The sequence below is a fragment of the Gobio gobio genome (assembly GCF_949357685.1).
Source record: "Gobio gobio genome assembly, chromosome: 14".
Taxonomy (NCBI): Eukaryota; Metazoa; Chordata; class Actinopteri; order Cypriniformes; family Gobionidae; genus Gobio; species Gobio gobio.
The window spans coordinates 9,628,884-9,654,484 of NC_137107.1; the positions used below are offsets into that span (position 1 = coordinate 9,628,884).

At 39.6% G+C, this 25,601-nt stretch overlaps 1 protein-coding gene across 1 annotated transcript; it reads right to left on the reverse strand.

Annotated features, from left to right (window-relative positions):
• Positions 1-2,542: 2,542 nt before the first annotated feature.
• pcyox1l (prenylcysteine oxidase 1 like) lies at positions 2,543-24,006 on the reverse strand. Its single transcript, XM_079834034.1, has 6 exons — positions 23,636-24,006; positions 23,351-23,557; positions 19,801-19,975; positions 10,334-10,545; positions 8,674-8,814; positions 2,543-3,602 (listed from the first exon to the last, which is right to left on the reverse strand). Exons 1-6 carry the CDS (start codon positions 23,727-23,729, stop codon positions 2,941-2,943), a joined length of 1,491 nt encoding a protein of 496 aa, XP_079690160.1. The 5' UTR covers positions 23,730-24,006; the 3' UTR covers positions 2,543-2,940.
• Between the last annotated feature and the right edge of the window lie 1,595 nt (positions 24,007-25,601).

Consider the following 25,601-nt stretch of genomic DNA (forward strand, 5'->3'; position numbering starts at 1 on the left):
TGCTGTTTTTCGCCTACTATATAGGGAAGTATGTGATTTTGAAGTGTCATGTTCTGATTGGTTGCTTTGGTCATGTGTTTGGTCATTGGTTCATTGTGTTCAGGTGGTTCTTGTAAGTCTTTGTGTATCATGTTCCCATTGTCTTTTGTTTATCTTTGTTGGCGAGTTTTTTTAAGTAAGGTCTATGTTCAAGTCTCAGGCCTCGTCCACAAGGAGACGTGTTTAGCTGTATACATAAAAATATTGTAGCATTTCGGCGTTTCGTCCAGACCGGTGTTTTGGGTGCCTGAAACTGCTAGTCTTTGAAACCCAGAGTGGATAAATATGAAAATGACACCCTTGCATCTTCGTGCGTACAGTCATTATACACATTTGTGTCCTGATATTGTGTCCTGGTACATCACCCCATGACTCGACCATAGACTGTAAAAAAAAAGTATGGGCGTAGTGTCCGTGACGTCACCCATAGGATTCTGAAGAGCAGTTTTGAAGCAGTAAAGTCAGCCTTTGCCATCTTGGCAGCGCGTCATCATGCGTCACTCCCGGATAACAGAAAATGGGCGGGATGTGGGCGGAGCTGAGGTGACGACTAACAGACAGCAGACAAACGGCTATCCACCTGTCACTCAAAGTGCCCATGCTCTTAATTATGCATAGCTTTAAGGCTTTAATGTAAATGAAAAAAATTCAGCCCCCTCACAGTTGGGCAATGTTTTTATCTGCTGTAAAGTTGGGCATTTTGAAGGGTTACTTCACCGATTAGCATTAACCTTTGTATTAGTATAAACCCGGTAGTATATTCGAATGATCGTGCTTTCCCCACCTCATATCCCCCTGAGATTGGAGAATTAAGTATTAAGTATTTTTTGTCTGGAAAAAAAACAGCAAAAATCGTCATTTAGCGTCATCGGAGGATTTTTTTGGCCAGAGGCTAAAGACTACAGCCACTAGGAGGAGCTAGTTCAGCATGTTTTCGATCTCACTCACATAATGTAAATAAGCACGGACGCTCTGGCATTCATAACGGAGCGCTGCGGAGCAATGCGAGTGTTTTCAATGAATTCAATGAAAGTTAAGCTTCCATAGGCATGAACTGAAAACACGCCAGACTGGACACGCGCTGTGAATGAATGAAGGACAATGCGGCCATGAATGACTGAGACTGTGAATGAATGCCGTGCTCAGCTCTGCTCAGCTCTTCGGTCTCGTGATGAATGAGATCTGACTCCTGCTGCGTTTGTGCTGCGACTCTCGTTCGGCTTGTCCTGTATTGAGCAGACATGCTCAGTTTTTAATTGTAGTGTCTGTTCTCTAACTGAACTAAATTATTTTATTACTATGAATATCAAAACGACAGTGGGGCGGTGCCGCGGTGGGCAAGAGATGTAACCGGTGGGAGTGGCCTTGTAGGGCAGCGAAGCAAGTGCATTCTGGGAGTTGTTGTCTTTCATCCACTTGAGCCAAAAATACAGTTTCTGGCTTTTCTCAGTCTAGAAGGCACCAACTTTTAAAATAATTTCACATTTCTACTACATAAATGACCCAGTTTAAATACACATTCATCTTTCCAGAGGTGAAGTGCCCCTTTAACATGAGGCTCAATGAGATTCTGCTCCTTCTGGAGTCTGTCTCTAGTGGCCAGTCGATGAATTGCAGCTCAAGTCACTTCCATATTGGCTTCAAGAAAAAACTGGGGAAGGTTACCGATTGGTCTCGACCATAGACTGTAAAAAAATATGGACGTAGTGTCCGTGATTTCACCCATAGGATTCTGAAGAGCAGTTTTGAAGCGCAAAGTAGGGACGAGCTGGCCGTCGCCATCTTGGCAGCGCGTCACTCCCGGATAACAGAACATGGGCAAAAAGGCGGGACGTGGGCGGAGCTGAGGTGATGCGATGACTAACAGACAGCAGATAAATGGCAATCCACCTGTCACTCAAAGTGGCCACGCCCCTAATTATGCAGAACTTTAAGGCTTTATATACTGTAAACGAATGAGTTATAAAAAAAAAATTACCCCCTCACAGTTGAAGGGCAAAATTAGCCGTATAGACCAAAAGCACAATTTGTCCCAGACTGTAAACATGTGTTATTCTGCTATAAAGTTGGGCATTTTAACATGCGGCTCAATGAGATTCTGCTCCTTCTGGAGACTGTCTCTAGCGGCCAGTCGATGAATTGCAGTTTAAGTCACTTCCGTATTGGCTTCAAGAGAAACTGCGGGAGGTTGCCACTTGGTCTCGACGCATGCTCCAACTCTTCTCCTCAGTTTTTAGTGTATTTCTGTGGCAGAATTACAGCGCCACATACTGGTCTGGCATGTATACTACATCGTTTTGAGTCGGTTTCGTGTGTGCAGATATTTCTAGAAAAGAGGAAAAAAAAAAAAAAAGATAGGGAAAGCTCTGGCTTCGTGTGGATGTGGCCTAAGTCAAGTGCTTTAGTTCATGTCATGGTTTAGTTTAGTATTCTGTTTTAATAAACCACACATGGGTTCACATTCAACTCGCCTTCAGCACCATGGATGTACGCAACGCAGAATCCTTTTTCACATGGGATGACCATAAGCCATCGTTTATTGAAATTAGAAAGCCAAGCTATCATTATAAATCGTTTTTAAAGACTTTTCCTAGCCCAGTGACATTACACATACATAGCATGTAAAGCACAAAATAAGACTTCTTCAGCCAACTTTAAAAAAAAAAAAAAATCACATTAGCTGATGAAAAGTGAGCTAGCAGAGCCCGTAATGCAGACGTCCCACACATTAAAGATCAAGCGTTTAGCCTGCGACTGCACTGCTGTTCGCGTTCGCCAAACATCCGGCAGGCTAGCAGACATGCAACCGTGTTTGCATCAAAAAGACATCAGCCGTGCTGTGTGGAATCGAAAACAGGCTCCCTCTTATATTCCATAGTGTCCTTATAAATGTGGAATAGGTCACAATTCTGTCTTCACTTTGTGCATGAGGTCTTTCTGGTCGATCATTTCCAGTTGCCTATTCCAGCGGTGGTAGGCCAGCAGTGCGATATTCTTAGCTGCCACCGAGCTCATTTCCATCGCACTCCCAGCCCATTCGATTCCATTGAGGAAGTACAGGTTGTCGTGCAGCACCACCGGTGGCAAAGCCTGGGTGCTTCCGTAATGAGGGTACGCCAACCAATCTGTGACCTGCACCGAATAGTAGGACTTAAAAAGTGTCTTCAGCTCATTCTTCCCCAGAGGTTGTGGGGAAAAGACCTTGTAAACGCCGGCCTCCTGAGGCTGTTTTCGGCGGAAGCCGGAGGTTATGTTGACGGGACAGACGCTGGCGGCGCTGTTGAAGAAGAGTCCGGGAGTGTCTGTTGTAAGGATGCTTGAAAACGGGAAGAGCTTTGGGTCGGGGAAGCCGAAGTAGGTGCAATTTAGGTAGCCGTGGATGATGGAGGCTACAGTTTGGTGGTAGGAGCCCGCCATTTCTGGGAGCTGTGGCTCAAAGCCCTGGAATGAGATTCCGGAGTTGACGTTTTGTTGGAGAGGCGTCGCTATTACTACGATATCATAGAGCTCCGATGTCTTTTCATTTTGGGAGTCGTAGGTGAGCTCATACTGGTGGTCGTCTCCTGAGGACAAATAAAAAACGGGAGTTTAATTTATTATTCGATTATTCATATTTTGAAGTTGTTCAGATGTTCAATGACAAAGCAGCACAAAGTCTAACTCTTTTCCCGCTGGCTTTTACTAAACAAAGTTGCCAGTCAGAGCAAACATTTTTGATCATAATGTGCGTTCACGCCATGTCGTAATTACCGCAATTACGCGAATTTAACTTGTAAAAAGTGATCATGTCTTTGAAGAGCTCGTAATTACAGCAGTTTTCGGAGAGCTCCTACTTTGTAGATTGATTTAGGGCAGTGGTCGGGAACCTATGGCTCGTGAGCCACACCTGGCTCTTTGACAAAAATAAATGTGGCTCGGGTCTCGCACCCTTTACCAACAAATGATCGATAAAAAAAATTTGACACATCAACAGAGCTCTCCACTCTCTGCAGACAATTACAATTCCCTTGTTGTACAGCCTACCGAAGTTAATGAAACGTATGATAATAACTAAGCACGTTCAGTGCTGTTCACGAGAGTCGCGACAGCAATCAATACCCACTTACGCTTCTGTGGCAACAGCTTCTGCTCTGGGATTCAAGCAGCTGTGGCTTGTTAAAGGTAACTGATAACCGTTTTTAGAACAGCAGCGAAAATGTTAAAGTAGGCTATATAAACATTAATATATCCTTTTATTGAAACTGGTGGTCTGCTGTGGAAAGAGACATTTCGAAACATTTCACCCGCGGGTACTTTCGCTTTTGCCGCAGAGACCCTTGTGATAAATAAATGTGTATTTATGATAATCCATGCAGATTTCAGTTGACGAAAATTATGTTGTGATAAGTGCGATAAGTCGCGAAAGACAATTGAATTACTGACAGGATGCTGTGCCCGTACAAGCACAGCTTTGTCCTCGGCTGCACGTCAAATTAATAGGCTACAGAAATATATCAAAATGCCAAGTCGAGTATTCACGTTAACACAAACATGAAGAGGATTTATAACTCAACCTCACAAAGCCCTGCACAATTAATTCCATATTGCAACTTATTTATTGTTTGCTGCATATGTGTTTGTTTTTAGTTATGGACCTAATTATTACTATTGTTGACATTTTATTGGAAAAAAAGCATGTTTTTTAATAATAATTTAATATTATTTTTTCTGTGGCTCTTTTGGAAAAATACATTAACCAAAAATGAAAAAATGGCTCTTTGGTCAAAAAAGGTTCCAGACCCCTGATTTAGGCGCTGATAGTGGTGCTATAGACCTTTTACGAAGTCTTGATTTTATTTTTGGGGTGTACTACAGGTCCGGAATGGCCATCGGGAGAACCGTGTGAATTCCTGGTGGCCTGGCAACTGATTTGGCCACTTTTTTTTATAAATTATTTTAATTATAGCATTATTGCCCAATTATATATGATTGCCCCAATGCACTAAAGTGATTCGGCATTCGAAAAATAAATCAATAATAAATAGGGCTGGGCAAATTAACGCGTTAACGCGGGCGATTAATTTTTTCAGCTTAACGCATTAAAAATATTTAACGCAAATAACGCAGCGTCCGTTTTTATATCCATTTTTGCTTAGCGTTACATGATCATCACGCTCCTATTCATGTAAATGCTTCCAAGCGTGACAAGACACAAGCGAACGCGCTGTATGCCAATGTCCTGTGTGTGTGTGTGTGTGTCAGTGTCCTGTCTGTGTGGATGCGTCTCATGTCAGCTAATCAAGGGACACACACACACACTCGACGCATAGATAGACTCGCGTCAGTTTCCTGCTCACAACGAGTTCTCTTTTGCTCTTGAACAAACAATAACACAGAGGATTTTGAGTATTCTCATATTAGGAGTCATAAATTAGTTAAATAACGTCTTAAATGAACTTAAAGAGTTGTGAGGAAATGAGATGCGCGGGACAGCGAGTGAGATCCGCGGCTGTTCTTAAAGTGACAGGAGCACTGATGATGCCTGTCATTAATGTTCATCAAAGAACAACGGGAACAGAGAAAATGTTTGCTTTAATGAGGATTCATCTATATTTAATTTATTATTTATGCAGTTAAGAAAGATAACTATTACATTTCTGTATATGTATAACAGGGAAGGCCATGGGTAAATATAACATTTATTATTTTGGGTTTATGTAAAGATTGTTTTAAGTTCACTTAAATTAAAAGTTGTTTTTTTTAAAGCCTAATAAATGTTGAAATTGGGAGCTTTCAGTTATACTGTAACGTCATTAATGTTTCATAGACACTTTAGTATCAGTGATACTGGCCTTCATTCATAAAAAGATGACAATACAACACATATTTAAAATATGCTGTCTTTAAATTGTTTATACATTCATTTGGAGAGTAACTGAAATTATTACAATATCAAAATATTAAAAACGTAAAATATTAAAAACTTGCGATTAATCGCGATTAATTACACAAAAAAAGTGCAATTAATTAGTTACTTTTTTTTAATCGATGCCCAGCACTAATAATAAATCATGAACAAGGTTAGTCTTGACTGACAACTCTACGACTCCGCTCACGTGAGCTCTGCGTGTCCGCCAAACCACTTCGAACAGAGTAATAATAATCAGTGCGACGGACTCGAGGAAGCGGCAGCATTGAGGGAAAGCTCTCAAAGAAGAAGGAGCGAAATAAAGCAAAATTACTGACCTCAGGGCTTCAAATGCAGGTCAGTTTCACCTGTAAAAGGCTACTGTGGTTTTGTCTTCTTTAGCGTAGCTAAGAATTCAATTGCTAGCAAATGTTAGCAGTAGCACCCCATTACTATCGTCATTCCACAAACTGTATGCTAAATTACATCATTAATATCTATTGTGAAGTTACAGTAGTGATTTAGCAGACAGATATTCACATAGATTTATACGATTTATACATGCAATAACATGTTCAGTATTGTGATTTTTCTATAAAGATATTGTCATGATGTATTTATTATTGTACTAATTTTGCCATTTAAGCTATTTAGAATTTTATATTTTTTATATATATATATATATATTATATTATATTATATTATATTATATTATATTATATTATATTATATTATATATATATATATATATATATATATATATATATATATATATATATATATATTGCATTAAATAATTTTGTTAAATGTTGGATATTTAAGACATCTTAAGATAAAACAACAGCACATTGTCCTAATGTGATACTTTGAATTTACCTAAAATAAATATTTATTCTGTGCAAACAAATTAAGGTTGTTTTTTTTTTTGCAACGTCTTCCTTACAGTAGACCTGCTGAAGAAGAAGTGACAGGTACAAGAAAAGTAGAAAAAAAAGAAAACACGGGAGAGATTCGAGACAGAGATATCAGGGTCATGAAAAGGAAAAGGGAAGTGGAAGGTGCAGTTCAAGAGATAATCTTTAATAATTTTTGCACAGCCTCAGTTTAAGGATTTAAACCATTTTTATGTGATGAAAATAGGGTTCTCCATGGTTCCAAAAAATTGTTGTGGGTGTATGGGATGGCCTGGATGGGTGTGACATTTCCCGGCCTGAAATTTTGTCCCAGTCCGGGCCTGGTGTGCTAGAATATGTTATTCATGCGTAAAAGGTGCAACAGGTGATCTGGGAAATGCTAACTTTAGCCTGCTAGCATTCTCTCTGGCTGCACAGCGTATGTGAACGCACTGGTGACATATGATGTCTACGTGAACAGGCTGCGCAGTGTTCACGTAGACGTAGTGAACACTTAACAATTATCTCTTAAAGGGTTAGTTCACCCAAAAATGAAAATTATGTCATTAATTACTCACCCTCATGTCTTTCGACACCCGTAAGACCTCCGTTCATATTCGGAACACAAATGAAGATATTTTAGTGTAAAGCTGATGGCTGAGAAAGGCTTCAGATAGGCCTCCATTGGCATTCAGTACATTTACACTCACAAGACCCATAAAAGGCACTTAAAACGTCGTTACAAAGTCCATCTCACCACAGTGACTCTACAATAATTGTACGATGCGACGACAATAGTTTTTGTGCGCAAAAAAAAAATCAAAATAACACCTTTATCCAACTTGTTCTTGTCTTCCGTGTGTGCCTCCACGACGCATGCGCGAGAATATGACGCAGATCCGGCGTTCGGACACATGACCCAGAAGCTATTTGTTTACAAGCAGAGGAAGACGCGCGTATCTAAGCTGTTGAATTCTACATTGATCGTGCTTTAGGTCTCTGCGTAGTGCTCAAAATGGGGCTAAAGTGTGCATTCCATGGATTCCCGAACCCCGGCGCTACGTCATATTCTCGCGCATGCGTCGTGGAGGCACACACGGAAGACAAGAACAAGTTGGATAAAGGTGTTATTTAGATTTTTTTTGCGCACAAACTATTGTCATCGCATCGTAAAATTATTGTAGAGTCACTGTGGTGAGATGGACTTTGTAACAACGTTTTAAGTGCCTTTCATGGGTCTTGGGAGTGTAAATGTACTGAATGCCAATGGAGGCCTATCTGAAGCCTTTCTCAGCATCAGCTTTACACTAAAATATCTTCATTTGTGTTCCGAATATGAACGGAGGTCTGACGGGTGTCGAACGACATGAGGGTGAGTAATTAATGACAGAATTTTCATTTTTGGGTGAAATAACCCTTAACATTAAGGTGCAGTGCCTCCGTTATTTCTTTGTAACTGGTACCATTTAGATGCTTTGTTATAAGGCACTGAGGCAGAGTAACATTACCTCTCCATGTAGTTTCAAAGGCTGAATCCGAAATCGCCCCCTATACCCTTAAATAGGGCAGTATTTGAGGGGACAGCCATTTGTAGTGGTGTCCGAAACCATAGTGGACGTTATTGAGTGCACTCATTCTATCCCATTTTGCACCGCAATAACAAGTGTACAGCCGATGAACACACAGCGCCTGTCCGAATTCGCCAGCCCTAATGGAAACGCACCTAATTCGCATTTGTATATAAACCTTTTTTGCTTCAGGTTTGGATGGAAACACAGCTAGTATGAACACACCTCTAGGAATACGACCATAGGTTTTCAGATTTGTTTTTAAATTGACTGTTGAGTGGAATACCTGTTGATTGGAGGCTAATGGTTGTAACTGGACTCTGGATGAGATTAGCTTTTGCTAGTTTAAGCAGTCCCGAGCAAACCAGCTTGTTTCCTCCCTCCACAGCCCAGAGATTGGCCTGAGCTCCAGCGAGAGACACGGCACCTGTACAGAGAAGCGCACACATCAGAACAGACCTGAAACCAGGTGGCAAGGAGACGGCTAACATGGCCTGATGATTTTATGACCAATATTGCTCTTCTGCTGTTGATATGACACAAAAAGTCATGAAAACTTTGATGTAAAACAGTCTGACCATATACACTTACAGAACTCTGTCCAAAACCTATGCATTTAAACAGATTAGCCGGGACATTTCTTAATATAACTCTGATTGTATTCGTCTGAAAGAAGAATGTCATATACACCTAGGATGACTTGAGGGTGAGTAAATCATGGGGTCATATTCATTTTGGGGTGAACTAACCCTTTAACTCTAAAACCACCAATCTCGGGTCAGACCTTCAGACTGTTCTGACTTCATGTGCAATATCTTTTCTAAATGATCTGACTTATGGTTGATAAAAATTCATATTTAATATCATAAAATTCCATAGACTTAGAGGCTGGCAGGCTCTGTAAGAACATACCTCGCAATGGGGAATAAGTGGTACCCCTGGGTCGTGCCCAAATTTGCCCCATAGACATACTATATGAAACGCATACACATTTTACCTACTATGGTAACTTGCATAGGGATTTTGTATTGAACATAACTCTGGATTACAATGTCATAGAGACATGGGGGTGGGCTCATTTTACAAGCACCCAATCAGTCTCTCAGGATAATCGTGAAGCCATTAAGCCACGCCCTGGCAACCATTTAGCCATTATAAAAGATCTAGAAGGATTTCTTTTTACAAAGAATTGTTAGAAATATTTTTGTAGGCTTTATTTGTTACCTGATCAAAACTTTTTTTTATTTTTAAAAACACATTAGTTACAGTGCTCTTTATTTTTTGGCACTCTTTCAGACTCTAGTATAAAGTGTGTGTTTTGTATTCAAGGAAGGAGAGGAATTACAGAAATTACAGTATGAAAAATTTGTAAATTAACCGGATAAATATTGGTTCTGTATATCGGTAATCGGGCACATAAACATGCAAATAATCGGTATCGGTTATGAAAAATCAATATTGGTTTCTCTCTAGTTTTAAGTCCTTATTGTCAATGTTAAAAACAGTTGCTTAATAACTGCTTAATATTTTAATAAAAAGTTAATTTGAAATATAAATCTTTTGTGACATCATACATTTTTACTTTACTTTAATCTTTACAGCTACATTTGACAAATTTAATGCATTAAATAGTAATTACTTTTTCAACAACAACAAAAAAAATAATACTGAACCCAAACTTTTTAAAAGTATGCTTAGGTTTTTTATGCAAAAACCTATTACAATATTACAAGACACCTTTAGATTTTTAATAAGAAATTCTCGTTGCCCTTTAATGTTTGAGGTTTATTATATACACTATATAGCTAGCTAAATAAACACTTCATGCTTCAGATATGTATTATGTGAATATTCATCACTTCTAGAGTTAAAAGAATGTGAAAATAAGAGTTTAATGTGTGTAAAAATGTGAGAAGCTAAGTGTATAAAGAAAGTGCTGTGCATACCGACAAATGCAGGGATGCTGATGTTCTGGCCGTAGTTGACCCTCATGATCGGGGCGATGACTTCGTCAATGAAGCGCTGGGAGACGCCCAATTCTAACAGAGATTCGGAAAGAGAGCGGCGGGTCATGTTGATAAATCCTGAACCCCCCAGAGAATGCAGCAGCTCTTCTACTGAACTGAAGGCATAGCCATGGGCCTGATATTTATAGATCCTAACAAGAGAAGGAGAGCAAAAGAGAGGAAGGAGAGGATGATGATGAAACAGTACATTTGTTAAATTCACTTATAACCATAAATATGTGTCGGGAGTGTGTCCACAACTACCCTATAAATGTTAAAAATCCACCCGCTCCTATTTTTTTTAATCCCCATTATTCATGAACAGTGTCTCAGAACAAGCCGCTTGCAGATTCTAGCTTTTGTGACGTCACATTGGAACTGGCCCCGCCCACGACTGCTGACAACTTCCACCCTGTTAGCATAGCTCCGCCCCTCAGTCAGCTGTACACAGTCCGCCATGTTGATCGCCTTGCCAGAGCATTTAACAGCAGCATTCAAGTAAGAAATGTGTTCTTATTAAAGCTACTAAAGTTATTCAGTCAAAAGTGATTTTCAGTTTTGTTGTTTGATTTATATTAACTGCAGATATAGCATTAGGTACTGAATATTACTCTGCTGTCACTTTAATACTCAGATCTAATATACACATGTGATTTCTTTCCCTGCTGTTTACGTTCACAGACATAACCGACTGTGTTTATGTGAACTATGTGTGTTTTTGACATACCCTTGTGTGTATCTGTATCTGATGTACAACAAGCAGAAATCTGCCCCATAGACAATAACTGCTGAAAGTGAACCGTTTCCTTCAAGTATTTTAAAGGGTTAGTTCACCCAAAAAGGAAAATTCTGTCATTAATTACTTACCCTCATATCGTTCGACACCCGTAAGACCTCCGTTCATCTTCAGAACACAAATGAAGATATTTTAGTTGAAATCCGATGGCTCAGAAAGGCCTCCATTGGCACAATACACGGTTCACTCTCAAGACCCTTAAAAGTTACTAAAGACGTCGTTACAAAGTCCATCTCACTACAGTGGTTCTAAAATAACTTTATGAATCTGCGAAAATAGTTTTGTGCGCAAAAAACCCTAAATAACGACTTATATAGTGATGACCGATTTCAAAACACGGCATCATGAAGCTTTGAAGCGTTATGAATCGGTGAGTCGATTCAGCGGTTTGGATCGCCAAATTTCAGCAGTTTGGCGGTTTGACACGCGATCCGAATCATGATCATGATAAAGTTATTTTACGACGCGAGAATATGACACCGATCCGGCGTTCGGACACATGACCCAGAAGCGATTTGTTTACAAGCAGAGGAAGACGTGCGTATCTAAGCTGATGAATTCTACATTGATCGTGCTTTAGGTCTCGGCGTAGTTCTCAAAATGGGGCTTAAGTGTGCATTTCATGGATTCCCGAACGCTGGCGCTACGTCATATTCTCGCGCATGCGTCGTGGAGGCACACACGGAAGACAAGAACAAGTTGGATAAAGGTGTTATTTAGATTTTTTTTTGGCGCACAAAAACTATTGTCGTCGCTTCGTAAAATGATTGTAGAGCCACTGTGGTGAGATGGACTTTGTAACGACGTTTTAAGTGCCTTTTATGGATCTTGGGAGTGTAAATGTACTGAATGCCAATGGAGGCCTATCTGAAGCCTTTCTCAGCATCAGCTTTACACTAAAATATCTTCATTTGTGTTCCGAATATGAACGGAGGTCTGACGGGTGTCGAACGACATGAGGGTGAGTAATTAATGACAGAATTTTCATTTTTGGGTGAACTAACCCTTTAAAACGAAATCGGAATTGAGAGGAAGAGAAACTAAAATTAACTGGATGGTCATATACCTTTTCACCGCTAGATGGGGGAAAATACCCCCAAAAAGTCAAAAAGTTTTTTAGTCAAAAACACCATAGACAAATTTTAGTCAAATTTTTATTGGCATATTTTGCAAAAATTAACATTTGGCAATATGGCTCTGTTCTAAATTCCCCATCCTTTTCATGAGCTCCATGAAAAGCCAAAACAGGGAACAGCAGCAGATTCTGGGGAAAACCTCCCATTTTTTTAACTGGGAGAGCAGCGAAATCCCCCATTTAATCACAGAGTATGCACCAATGACAACAGAATGACATTGATTAAGTTAAACACAGTTTAAGGAGGAGCTGGGTTGCAAAGCAGTTTGCAGCAGAAGCGTCCAAGCAGGCAGATTGAACTGAAGCTACGCTTAAGTAAGGCTTCTTGTTTGAGAGTTGCCAGTTGAGTGCATAATAATCGAATCAGCTGATATAGGCTGGGTTAGAATTTTTCTAATCAGCTGATAGTGGAGCTTGACTATGTGGCCTGCCTGAACTAACACAGAATGCTTGATTTTTGACGTTTTCAAGTAACAGTCGGTTATGTATTTCTTAAATTCTCAATTAATGCATTACAATTGAACTAAACTCAATAGATTTTAGTCGACTAAATCCACTGTACTCTAGTGCTCTAAACATGAATCAGCACGTGCACATATTAAATCACGTCTTCTTCAAATGAAAAATGTGCAAATAAGGACACTGATACAGCTGTACGTCTGATCATGAATGCGATGACAAGATGGATTATTTTGATACACAGATAATGTAGACTGACAATTCAAAGAATAATGGGCAAAAAAGTCCATTACTTTGTCTTTGTTCTTTCTGTTAAACGTAGTGTTCGTAAAAGTAGTGAAAATATTATTAAATCTTTTAAATGTTCTTCCGTGTTTCTCCCTCGTTTCTTGTCATAGGATTACATTTTCAAAACACATCAAGGTGCCCTCTGTGTTTTCTCCCCTCCGCTCATATTTTAATATTCACAGGGCTCTACACTAACATTTTTTCTTGAGGAGCACTTGTGCTCATAATTTAAAAACAATTAGGAGCACAGTTTAAATTTAGGAGCACTTTATGATCAATAACACGCATTCCAATTATAACTTTCCCATTACAGGACGATCTTTGTCCCTTTAAATTAATGTACGGGGGCATTTTTACCATTAAAAGAGCAATGTTTTCTGATCTTATTAAATGTATGCATCATCTTTCGTCAATTTCTTCAATTAAAATAGAAAAGCTGTTTTTAAAATGTTAATTTAAACAATAAATTCAGTTAGAGCAATAAGACACAACCAGACTGTTACCAATCTAATTAAATCAGCATCAAAAGATCAATCTTTGCACTGTAAATGGCACAGCAGCTCTATCTGAAGTGGCATTATACACATTTACATTGACTGTTTAATGCAGCTCATGGGTAAATAATGTTGTATGAATGTTTTATATATAAGTTTTTGAATTTAAAATAGGCTATGTACAAGTTAAACTTAAACTTAGTTAAAAGATTCATATTTTAAATCAAATAAAACAGCCAGTAGGGGGCGTCAAGTATATGTGCGAGTCGTTCATTCAATCGTTCAAACGCTGATTCATTCGATTAACTCGCGCAACAGTTCTGGTGTAGTTTTGATTTTGATGAAATAGACAGTATTGTGGCTAAAACGACGTTCCTTAAAGGGTAACTTCAGTGATTTAGCATTAAGCTTTGAATTTAAACTGGGTCATTTATGTAGTAGAAATGTGAAATTATTTTTGAATTTGGTGCCTTCTAGATCGAGAAAAGACTAAGTGTATTTTTGTCTCATGTGGATGAAAGACAACAACTCCCAGAATGCACTTGCTTCGCTACCCTACGAGGCCACTCCATACACCGTCGTTTTGATCTTCATAGTAATACAATCATTTTGTTCAGTTAGAGAATAAACACTACAATTAAAAACTGAGCGCGTGTTTTCAATAAAGTGTGAGTGAGCCGAGCGAAAGTCACGGCACAAACACAGCTGTCAGATTTCATTCCTCACGAAGAGCTGAGCAGAGCTGAGGTAACGTTAAGCGGCAGTCTGGCACGTTTTCAGATCGCATATGGAAGACAAACTATCACAGGAATTCATTGAAAAGTTGAAACACTCACTTTACTCTGCACCGCTCCGTTATTATGAATGTCCGTGCGGCCGCCTGTGTCTTACATTCTGTGCGTGAGATCTCTCCCCTATGGGCGGTTGATAACATGCGGAACAGCTCCATCTAGTGACTGTAGTCTTTAGCCTCTGGCCAAAAAATTCTCAGATGACGCAAAATGGCAATATTTGCGTCATCGGAGGAATTTTTCCAGAAATAAAATGCATAATTCTCTTGTCTCAGGTGGATATGAGGGGGGAAAGTACCATCATTTGAATATACTACCGGGTTCTACTGATACAAAGCCTAATGCTAAACCCAGGGCTCGACATTAAGCCGGTTCACACGCTTGTCCTTCGGACAAGTCAATCGGTCATTCACTTGTCCGAGTAAAACATTTGCTTGTCCGGATTTTTTTGTAAATATAATCTATTCTGAAGCAATATTCTCACCAGTGTTCAATCAGCTTTGACATATTTAAATATGCCTATTTGTCATATTTGTACCTTTTATAAAGGGCATTTTTCCATAATCTTATTAAATATAGGATATGCTTCAGCTTTCCTTTTATATTCTTAAATTTGATCTATAAATTAAATTAGAATAAGACACTATAGGGCTGTTACCAATCAAATTAAATCATTTACACTGAAAAATTACAACTGCATTAAATAATGTTATGAGATTATTTTAAGTATTTTTGAATATACAAATAAGAAATGTTGGAAAGATGAAACTAAACCACCAGTAGGTGGCAGCAGGTGACCGTCTGAATGAGCGATTCATTGAGTCGATTTGTTCAAACGACTGATTCATTCAAGAATTTGGCGGTCGCTTACGAATATGTAATTGAATCTTTGATTCAACCGATTCATTCAAACGCTGAATCATTCACTAACACACACTGTTACTGTGAGATGCGTTACGGTTCTGCTGTGATATTTGTTTAGAACTATTTTCGCTGCTGAAATAGAACAAAAACAGTCCATATTGCATCTAAAATGTAAGTGACTTAATGTTAAATAATTGTTTATGGAACTGGCGTATGAAATCAGTGTCATTTTCAGTCGTGATGTTATTCAGGAAAACAACACTCTTGTTAGTGTAATGTTGCTTAACAGTATCATATGTTATAAATATAAAAACTGCACAATTTTAACCGTGTATGTTAACTGAGTTTCTGTGTGTGAGCGGCGCTCATTTGTTTTCGATTTTCTCCTCGAGAGGCTGCGCGAGCCTCAACAGCTCAACCTTGTCAGTTCGTTTCATATTATCCACTTTCGATCTCCACTTACACTGAATGCAGAATCATTATTGCACTTTGGTGATTCCCTAGTTATTTTTTGCTTTGACGTTTTAACCAGGATACTTGTCCGTCGGGCAAGTAAAATTATTTTTCACTTGCCCCTTCAAAAAATCCACTTGTCCCGGACAAGCGTTAATGTCGAGCCCTGCTAAACCACTGAAGTGACCCTTTAATATTAGCTTGTCTATTGGACTTATGTACAAGATTAGTATCACATTTGCAATCATGCCAATACTCTGAGCAATAGCAGTCCGTAACTTTAGGAGCTCTGGCACAGAACTGCGTGCGTCTTGCGGAAGAACATTGCAGCCGGATCTACTTCTCTCTGTTTGTGTCTATGGCGAGTCACGCAGGGACTGTGCTCCTCCGCAGCGCTGTGACCCGAGCTGGATAGTCAGAATATAAACACTTATTATATGTGTACCGTAGTGATTCAGGGTAAGATAAAAACACGGTTTGGAAAATGGATTCATTATGTACTCACTCATATATACATCTAGTCATTTTTAAACACAATAAAAGTTATGGACTGCAGCTGATAAAGATTAAATCAAGAACTGATACAGGGGCGTTTTTAAATGATTTTTTATTAATACATTTTTGGTGGCATTTTTGCCCCAATCCCCCAAATTAAAGCTACACTGTGTGATATTTTCCCCCATCTAGTGGTGAAAAGGTATATGACCATCCGGTGAATATTAGTTTCTCTTCCTCTCAATTCCGATTTCGTTTGAACTCCTATGGTGGCCGATTTAGTCCAAGATTAATATGGCTTCCAGTTCGACCTCGTCCACATTCGACACGGTGCCATCGAGTGTTAAACGCGAAAGGCAAAGCTTGAATTCACGGGTATGTCCCTCTTTGGCTGATGTACTTTCAAGATGGAGGGGCAACATGGCGACCCGCATTCGAACCCCTTACCCGTATGTATTTTCAATGACATATTATAAACTTACGAGAATACTTAATTTCTTGAAAGAAGTAAATATACATTAATGAGCACATATAATTTTGAAAGAACTAAGTGTTTTTAGCAAAGAATAAACTAAAAAAGTTACACAGTGTAGCTTTAACAAGTATTTCTAGTTAATTTTAACTTGGCTGCAAAGAAACATCAGCGCGAGGCGTCTGGTAAGTGTGTGTGGCTGCGTCACACCCGTTTCACCTGGTAAACAATCTGTGAAGTGTAGTCCGTCGCACACACTTGCACTTGACAGAAGGCATGAAAAGCAGTTGATTGCAGCACGAAACGTAACAATTGCTCAGTCAGTGTTGATGCACTTTGGCAGTTGTAGTTTTTTTCCCCGATTGTATTATACATTTATTCATGAGAATGGATCGGGTTACTCGCACCTGTGCGCCTAAATATTTTTTCGCAGTCGCATGCAGTAATTTTCAGGCGCAAATGCGCCCGAAATGGTCGCTATGTAGAGCCCTGATTCATGTCTGTATAATGAATGTGTTGTAGGCAGGGCCTGAAATTAACACCCGACCACATGCCAAATTTGAATGAATTTTGCAATTGGCGGGTAACACTGTCAACCTACCTGCCACATTGGCAGGACGCGACTACGTTCATGCCTTCGGAAAGAAGAGGAGGCCCTTCTCTGACTACGTTTGGATGTGCAAGTATTAAACTGTTGGTGAGATGGGACGAGATAATGCAACGCTGACGTAGGCTACAGTACAATGGCAGTTGCACAGATGTGTGTGCGTCGTGTGCGTGTTAGGAATTGGGAAGCGGTGAGAAAATGTCCGGTGCGCGGTAACTTTACCAGTAATAATAGTATTAATTCGGTTCTGTTTAACCGTTCCTGAACGTGACTAAATCAGCCATCAACACAGCCGTATACGAGCTGCGGTAGGTCTATAGGGAGGACATCAATGAATAAAAAGATTTTAAAAAATATATATTATAAGAGTTATTATTACTTATATTGATTTCGCTAATAACTTGACAGCACTCAAATGTGTATTCTTACAACAATGTTTGTTCAAAGGGGGTTTTTGAACGGGCAAGTGAAAGAGTTTTACTAACAAAAAACTAGGGAATCAACAAAATGCAAGAATGATTCTGCATTAATTTAGCGTAAGTGGCGATCGATAGTGGATAATAATATATACCCTAATGTTTAATAAACTGACGGCAACAATGTTGCGCTGTAGATGCTCGCACAGCCTCTCGGGGAGAAATCAATGTTACTGAATGATTCAGCGATTTGAATGAATCGTTGAATCAGCCGTTTGAACGAATCAACTCAGTGACTCACCCATTAAAACGGTCACCTGCTGCCACCTACTGGTGGTTTACTTTCATGTTTAAACATTCTTTCCAACTTTTCTTATTTGTATATTCAAAAATATTTAAAACAATCTCATAAAATGTTTTAATACAGTTGTAATTTATCAGTGTAAATGATTTACTTTGATTGGTAACAGCCCTACAGTGTCTTATTATTCTAATTAAATTTATAGATCAAATTTAAGAATATAAACTGAAAGCTGAAGCATAGCCTATATTTAATAAGATTATGGGAAAAAATGCCCTTTATAAAAGGTAAAAATATCAAAGATATGCATATTTAAATATGTCAAAGCTGATTGAACACTGTTGAGAATATTTCTTCAGAATAAATTATATTTACAACACACACACACACACACACACACACACAAATCCAGACAAGCTTAATGAATAGGCTTAATGTCAATGAGAAAAAAAAATTGGCAGGTAAAAAGTCACTGTGGCAGGTGGTCAAAAAAGTTAATTTCAGGCCGTGGTTGTAGGTCTGTGTTTATTGGTTGTTGTCTCCGCCTTTTCAGCTCTGAGGTGTGAATGGCCAGGCTAAAACAGAGGGGGTTTCATGACTCTTTGAAATGCATCAGCCCACCAAAACCCCATACCGCTATTCAGTGGCAGGTGGTATTTATAATATAAGGGCATGGGACCTTCTCACTCTAAAAGGCATGAATTGGGGGAAAAATACTATGGGAATCAATGGGTGCTTGGTTAGAGACATTCTTCAAAATATCTTCTTTTGTGTTCAGCAGAAGAAAGAAACTCAGAGTTTGAAACAACTTGAGGGTGAGTACGTGATGACAGAATTTCAATTTTTGGGTGAACTATCCCTTTAAATTGTGTACTTAAAGGGTTAGTTCACCCAAAAATGAAAATTCTGTCATTAATTACTCACCCTCATGCCGTTCGACACCCGTAAGACCTCCGTTCATATTCGGAACACAAATGAAGATATTTTTGTTGAAAGCTGATGCTGAGAAAGGCTTCAGATAGGCCTCCATTGGCATTCAGTACATTTACACTCCCAAGATCCATAAAAGGCACTTAAAACGTTGTTACAAAGTCCATCTCACCACAGTGACTCTACAATAATTGTACGATGCGACGACAATAGTTTTTGTGCGCAAAAAAAAAATCTAAATAACACCTTTATCCAACTTGTTCTTGTCTTCCGTGTGTGCCTCCACGACGCATGCGCGAGAATATGACGTAGCGCTGGGGTTTGGGAATCCATGAAATACACACTTAAGCCCCATTTTGAGAACTACGCCGAGACCTAAAGCACGATCAATGTAGAATTCAACAGCTTAGATACGCACGTCTTCCTCTGCTTGTAAACAAATCGCTTCTGGGTCATGTGTCCGAACGCCGGATCTGCGTCATATTCTCGTGCATGCGTCGTGGAGGCACACGCGGAAGACAAGAACAAGTTGGATAAAGGCGTTATTTAGATTTTTTTTTTGGGCACAAAAACTATTGTCGTCGCATCTTAAAATTATTGTGGACCCACTGTGGTGAGATTGACTTTGTAACGACGTTTTAAGTGCCTTTTATGGATCTTGTGAGTGTAAATGTACTGAATGCCAATGGAGGCCTATCTGAAGCCTTTCTCAGCATCAGCTTTACACTAAAATATCTTCATTTGTGTTCCGAATATGAACGGAGGTCTGACGGGTGTCGAACGACATGAGGGTGAGTAATTAATGACAGAATTTTCATTTTTGGGTGAACTAACCCTTTAATTATAAGCGTCAGCTAATTTAAAAGATTATAAAGTGATGTCTGAATTGGTTTCGATTGTCCTCACCTCATAAACTTCTCCATGATCTCCTCCACCCACATCTGCAGGCGGATGAAGCTGATCCCATAGCGCCACCACAAGCGAAACAAATCCAGCAGGTACCAGTCAGTCTCCTCCAGAATGAACTCCTCTCCACTGAACACTGCCGTTTTCCCAGCCACACTCTTACGGTACTTCAGCCCTGTGGAGGGGGAACATGAGAAGAACAGGCTCACACTTTATATAATGCGTCTTTAATTGTACTTACATAAAAAAGGTTAAGTGCAGAGTGTACTTATTGGGTCACTCATTTATAAAACGAACGTATGACAGAAAACTGTGTACGGCCGTTTTCACGCAGAACTTGGCATTTATCAATATAGACGCGAGCAGCGGCTATGATCAAACCTCATGTCAGGTGTCACATGTACCAAGTTTTTGAGTTAGCGTGCAGAATAGCAAATCAGGCGGAGAATTGTAATGAGATCATTGAGATTATTTTCCTGACTGACAACCAAAGCTCATTAGTCGACCGTTAGCCATTAAGATTAGAATGTCAGATTAAATTAGCTTTACATAGCAGCATAAACAACAGAACATGAGGATTCACACACATCGCTTCTGTGAATGGAGAAAAACAGAATGAAATTAACTATATAAAGGATTAAAATGACGTAGTGCCACAATTGGAGTAGAGTTTGAAGCCCAAACAAAGGCTGCGTTCACACTGCAGGCTGAAACGACCCAATTCCGATTTTTTTGCCCTTATGCGACCTGTATCTGATCTTTTCATGACAGTCTGAACGACACAGATCCGATCTTTTCAAATGCGACCCAGGCCACTTGGGTATGTGGTCCAAATCCGATACAGATCCGATCTTTTCAAATGCGACCCAGGCCACTTGGGTATGTGGTCCAAATCCGATACATATCCGATCTTTTGAAATGCGTCTTCAGTCTGAACTGCCAGGTCACATGTATCCGACCCGCACGTCGTTGATACGCGACAAACGTCATCATTGTAACTCCCGTTCCTTACTCCAGTCCAGTGGTGGCGGTAATGCACAAGAAATAGTTGCTAACCGCCAATAAAAGAAGAAGTACGCACCTGTTGCTAGCCAATACACTCCAACTCCAACGCGTTTCTGCACTGTTATGGGCCGCCGCAGACGTGTCTCTTCCCGTGACAAAGTTAGTTGAAGGCGCTCGCAAACATAATTGACGGTGGATCTGGTCATTCTGAAGTTACTGACGAATTGGGTATCAGTAAAGCCACTCACATCAGTCTCCCACCATATTTCTACCCCATATTTCTCTGTACCGACGTTGCTACCACTGCTCCACAAAACGCCATGGCCAAAAACCTTGCTCTCCTCCTCTTTTTTAATTTTCTTCTTAACATGAGAAGGTTGTAATGGTGCTGGCTCCGTTGCGAAAATAACTTTAATAAAGCTAAACGAACTCCAATGCTGACACCCATATTTGGCTACTTCCGTAAACAACAAGTGACGTCGTTGACCGTTGAGTACTCTTCTGCGCATGCGGGTCACTTCTGGGTCATTTCACGTTCACACAGGAGATCACAAAAGGTCGCATTTAATTGGAAATGTGAACGGCCTTGCAAAAAAATCGCATTTTTTCAAAAAATCGGAATTGAGCATTAAGCCCTGCAGTGTGAACGCAGCCAAAGTGCATCCATCCATCATAAAAGCAATCCATACGACTCCAGTGGGTTAATAAAGGCCTTGTGAAGCGAAGTAACGCGTTTTTGTGAGAAAAATATCCATATATATATATATATAAAACTTTATAAACTTTATTCACTGGCTTCCAGTTACATCCGTACACAAGTCTAGTTCTGGCAGAAGAGTGACCTCTGACCCGACGCATGATGTAGGATGTAGGAGTAGCGTAAACTCAGGTGAGAGTAGACGCCTCTCGCGGTTCAAACAAATAGGGCTGGGAAATAAACTCAAGCTCCTCCAACATTTCTCTTGAAAACTTCTCGTTTTATTCATGACAGGTGTTTTGTTTTGCTCTATACTCTGTGCTTCAGCGTTCATCAACTCATCATGCGTCGGGTCAGAGGTCACTCTTCCACCGGAACTAGACTCGTGTACGGACGTTACTGTAAAACAGTGGTTATAATATATATATATGGATATTTTCTTTTACAAAAACTACAAAAAGCCGTGTGGAGCACTTTTATGATGTGGTTCAATGGGGGTATGATTTTTGGACTTCAAAATCTCAGGCATCATTCACTGCCATTATAAAGCTCGGACGAGCCAGGATATTTTTTTATATAACCGATTGTGTTTGGCAGAAAGAAGAAACTAATATATACACCTAGGATGGCTTGAGGGTGAGTAAATTATGGGATAATTTTCATTTTTGGGTGAACTATTCCTTTAAGACAAAACAAATAATTTAAATACATTAAAATAAATAATTTAAAAGTGGGACAGAATTTATAAAAACAAACCCTTTGCTCAGAGTATGAGCAACTGATGTAGTGTTTTACATGAGTGGATGGATGGATAGACGGATGATGATAGATAGATATCTCAGGAGGACTAATTCAGTCACTAATTCTGGAGGATAGATAGATAGATAGATAGATAGATAGATAGATAGATAGATAGATAGATAGATAGATAGATAGATAGATAGATAGATAGATAGATAGATAGATAGATAGATAGATAGATAGATAGATAGATAGATAGATAGATGGATGATAGATAGACGGATGATAGATAGATAGATAGATAGATAGATAGATAGATAGATAGATAGATAGATAGATAGATAGATAGATAGATAGATGGATAGATGGATAGATGGATAGATAGATATCTCAGGAGGACCAATTCAGTCAGTAATTCTGGAAGACTAATTTGATGGATGGATGGATAGATAGACAGAAGAACAGACAGACAGACAGACAGACAGACAGACAGACAGACAGACAGACAGACAGACAGACAGATAGATAGATAGATAGATAGATAGATAGATAGATAGATAGATAGATAGATAGATAGATAGATAGATAGATAGATAGATAGATAGATATAGATAGATAGATAGATAGATAGATAGATAGATAGATAGATAGATAGATAGATAGATAGATAGATAGACAGACAGACAGACATCTCAATAGGACCAATTCAGTCACTAATTCTGGAAGACTAATTTGATGGATGGATAGACAGACAGACAGACAGACAGATAGATAGATATCTCAGGAGGACCAATTCAGTCAGTAATTCTGGAAGACTAATTTGATGGATAGATAGATAGATAGATAGATAGATAGACAGAAGAACAGACAGACAGACAGACAGACAGACAGACAGACAGACAGACAGACAGACAGACAGACAGACAGATATCTCAGTAGGACCAATTCAGTCACTAATTCTGGAAGACTAATTTGATGGATGGACGGACGGACGGACGAACGGACGGACGGACGGACAGACAGACAGACAGACAGACAGACAGATAGATCTCAGGAGGACTAACTCAGTCACTAATTCTGCGTTTCAGGAATATGTCTATAACTAACCCAGTTGCTGGACAAAGTCCTGCATGTGCAGGTTGAGGGAGTGAATGATGGATCCACCGGACTCGTAGTCTTGGTTGTTGACGGTGACCGTAGCCAGACGGCCACCGACTGAGCCCTTCTCAAACACATCAATCCTCACCTCAGGCCCGAAGTGTTGCCTGAGGAAATGAGCGGTGGCGGTCCCTCCGATCCCGGCTCCGACAACAGCTGCGAACACAACACGAGCGGCGCGTCATCGCTTATTTACAATGCCCTTATTATTCATTTCATTCACTTTTGGCCTACCTATTTTAGAGGGCGGGGCACCATCGAGTTTTGTGAAATCCGAATCCGCCAAAACATGCACAAAAGAAAGAAGAAAAAACAGACACTGATTCATGTTTGTTTATACCCGAGACTGTTCAATGAACAGAGGATGCACGTGCACTCAAGCTAAATGAGCACGAGCCTTTATCCATTTCTCCTCAGCTCTCGCCGATTGTAATAGAAAGGAAAACAACGGAATCGACGCGCAAAATATCTGATAATTGTGATAAATGTTGCTTAAAAGCTATATGAATTTCATATCTGCTCGCAGGCAGCGGCTGTCTGTCAGATACTGTCCGCCGGTAGCAACAAGAGCGCGTGACCTTTCATGCGCACGCTTCTGGCCAATCAGAGCAAGAGATGCTCTCATCTGACCAATCAGAGCGATTGAAATGTTGGAGTAGGAGAAACCTTCCTTCTTCCGGCATGCGTTGAAGAATAAATATGGAACGACTTCTTCTTGATTTATTTATTAGGGCCCAAGCCCTGAAAGGGCGCAGAGCCCTATTGTTCTTCCTCTGTTTCTTATTATTATTATTATTATTATTATTATTATTATTATTATTTTATCGACTTCTCGGGCACTTTTGGGGCCCTTACCATGCTCAAAAACTCTTGAAACTTTGCACACACATCGGAATGCGCGGCCATCAGAGCCGGGCTGAAGCTGGTACCCGGGCGTGGCAGGGGGGCTCGACAGCGCCCCCTAAAGTGGGGTCTGAAAACTTGGTCTATATATCAAACACACTTGCACGTACATGTATGAAACTCGGTACACATATAGACCTCATCGGGCCAAACAACTTTCGTGCTCTAAGTTACGTGTCAGCCCAACAGGAAGTGAGCTAATATGGGTTGTTCTGAAAACACATGCTCTGGAATTTAATATACTCCTCCGAGGCCATTGTTTCAATCAGTGCCAAACTCGGTCAGCATGAAGTCAAGACACAGAGGATGCTAAATTGCGAACGGATTTTTGATATCTTAAACAGTTTGGCCGTGGCGAAGCAACGAATTTATGGCGAGAAAAGGTAAACAGGAAGTGTGTAATAACTTGTGCAAACATTGACTGGTTTGGATGAAACTTCAGCTGTGTGTTCGTTGTAAGAGGCCGATCACATGGATATGACTTTTGTGAGTCAAAGTTATAGCGCCACCAACTGGCAGCAGGAAGTGTGTCACTTTCAAAAATGCTTTGAATCACCATCTTATTTTCACACGATTGACTTCAAACTTCATCAGTATAATGTGAAAACATGACAGATAGAGACATATGAATGAATTCCTGATATTTCAAATAATGTTGCCGTGGCCACATGTCAAAGTTTAATAATGTTTTTGGCTGTTTGTGTGCCCTCCCCTCTATCACCAAAAGGGGGCAGTGTTGTATTATTTTTGAAACTCCCTTTCTCTCTCTCTCTCTCTCTCTGTGCTTGCTTATGTGATTTATGAGGACACAAATGTGTATGATGACATGGGTATTGGTATTACAACGTAGTGGTTAATGTGGACATGAACTATGACACTATATCACTACAGGACTCATTTTCTAAATCACATTTGAGTTACAATTCTTATCATCTGACAGCCGTGATTTCATGTACTCATTCAGACAGAACTCTTTTTTTAAAACAGAGGAGTGTGAGTGTGTTTTCTATACATGTGCTTTACAGAAGGTCATGTGCTGTGTTTGCAAAGATCACTTTTGACACATTTGTCTTTAAATTCATTATTTACTGACATAGTTCAAATTTATTTTTAAAAAAAATTCACATTATTTTCTACAAGTGTCTGTTTATAAGTGTCTTTTTTTCACAGAAAGTTTTTGTTTGAACGTGAATATTTGTATAATTCAGGGTCTGAGTTTTTACGTTCTCCTCGTAGGTGATTTATTCAATCTCCACCAAACTCGGTCAACGTGAAACGGAAGCTTAACGCATTAAAA

What these genes read in the sequence shown, in the direction of transcription:
- pcyox1l (XM_079834034.1), bottom strand. Translation starts at nt 23,729, where the DNA reads ATGAATCAGTGTCTGTTTTTTCTTCTTTCTTTTGTGCATGTTTTGGCG. An exon ending in GGACTTTGTCCAGCAACTGG is followed by an intron (nt 19,976 to 23,350) that starts GTTAGTTATAGA and finishes CCCCCTCCACAG; the next exon opens with GGCTGAAGTACCGTAAGAGT. An exon ending in CAGCATCCCTGCATTTGTCG is followed by an intron (nt 8,815 to 10,333) that starts GTATGCACAGCA and finishes TTCTCTGTACAG; the next exon opens with GTGCCGTGTCTCTCGCTGGA.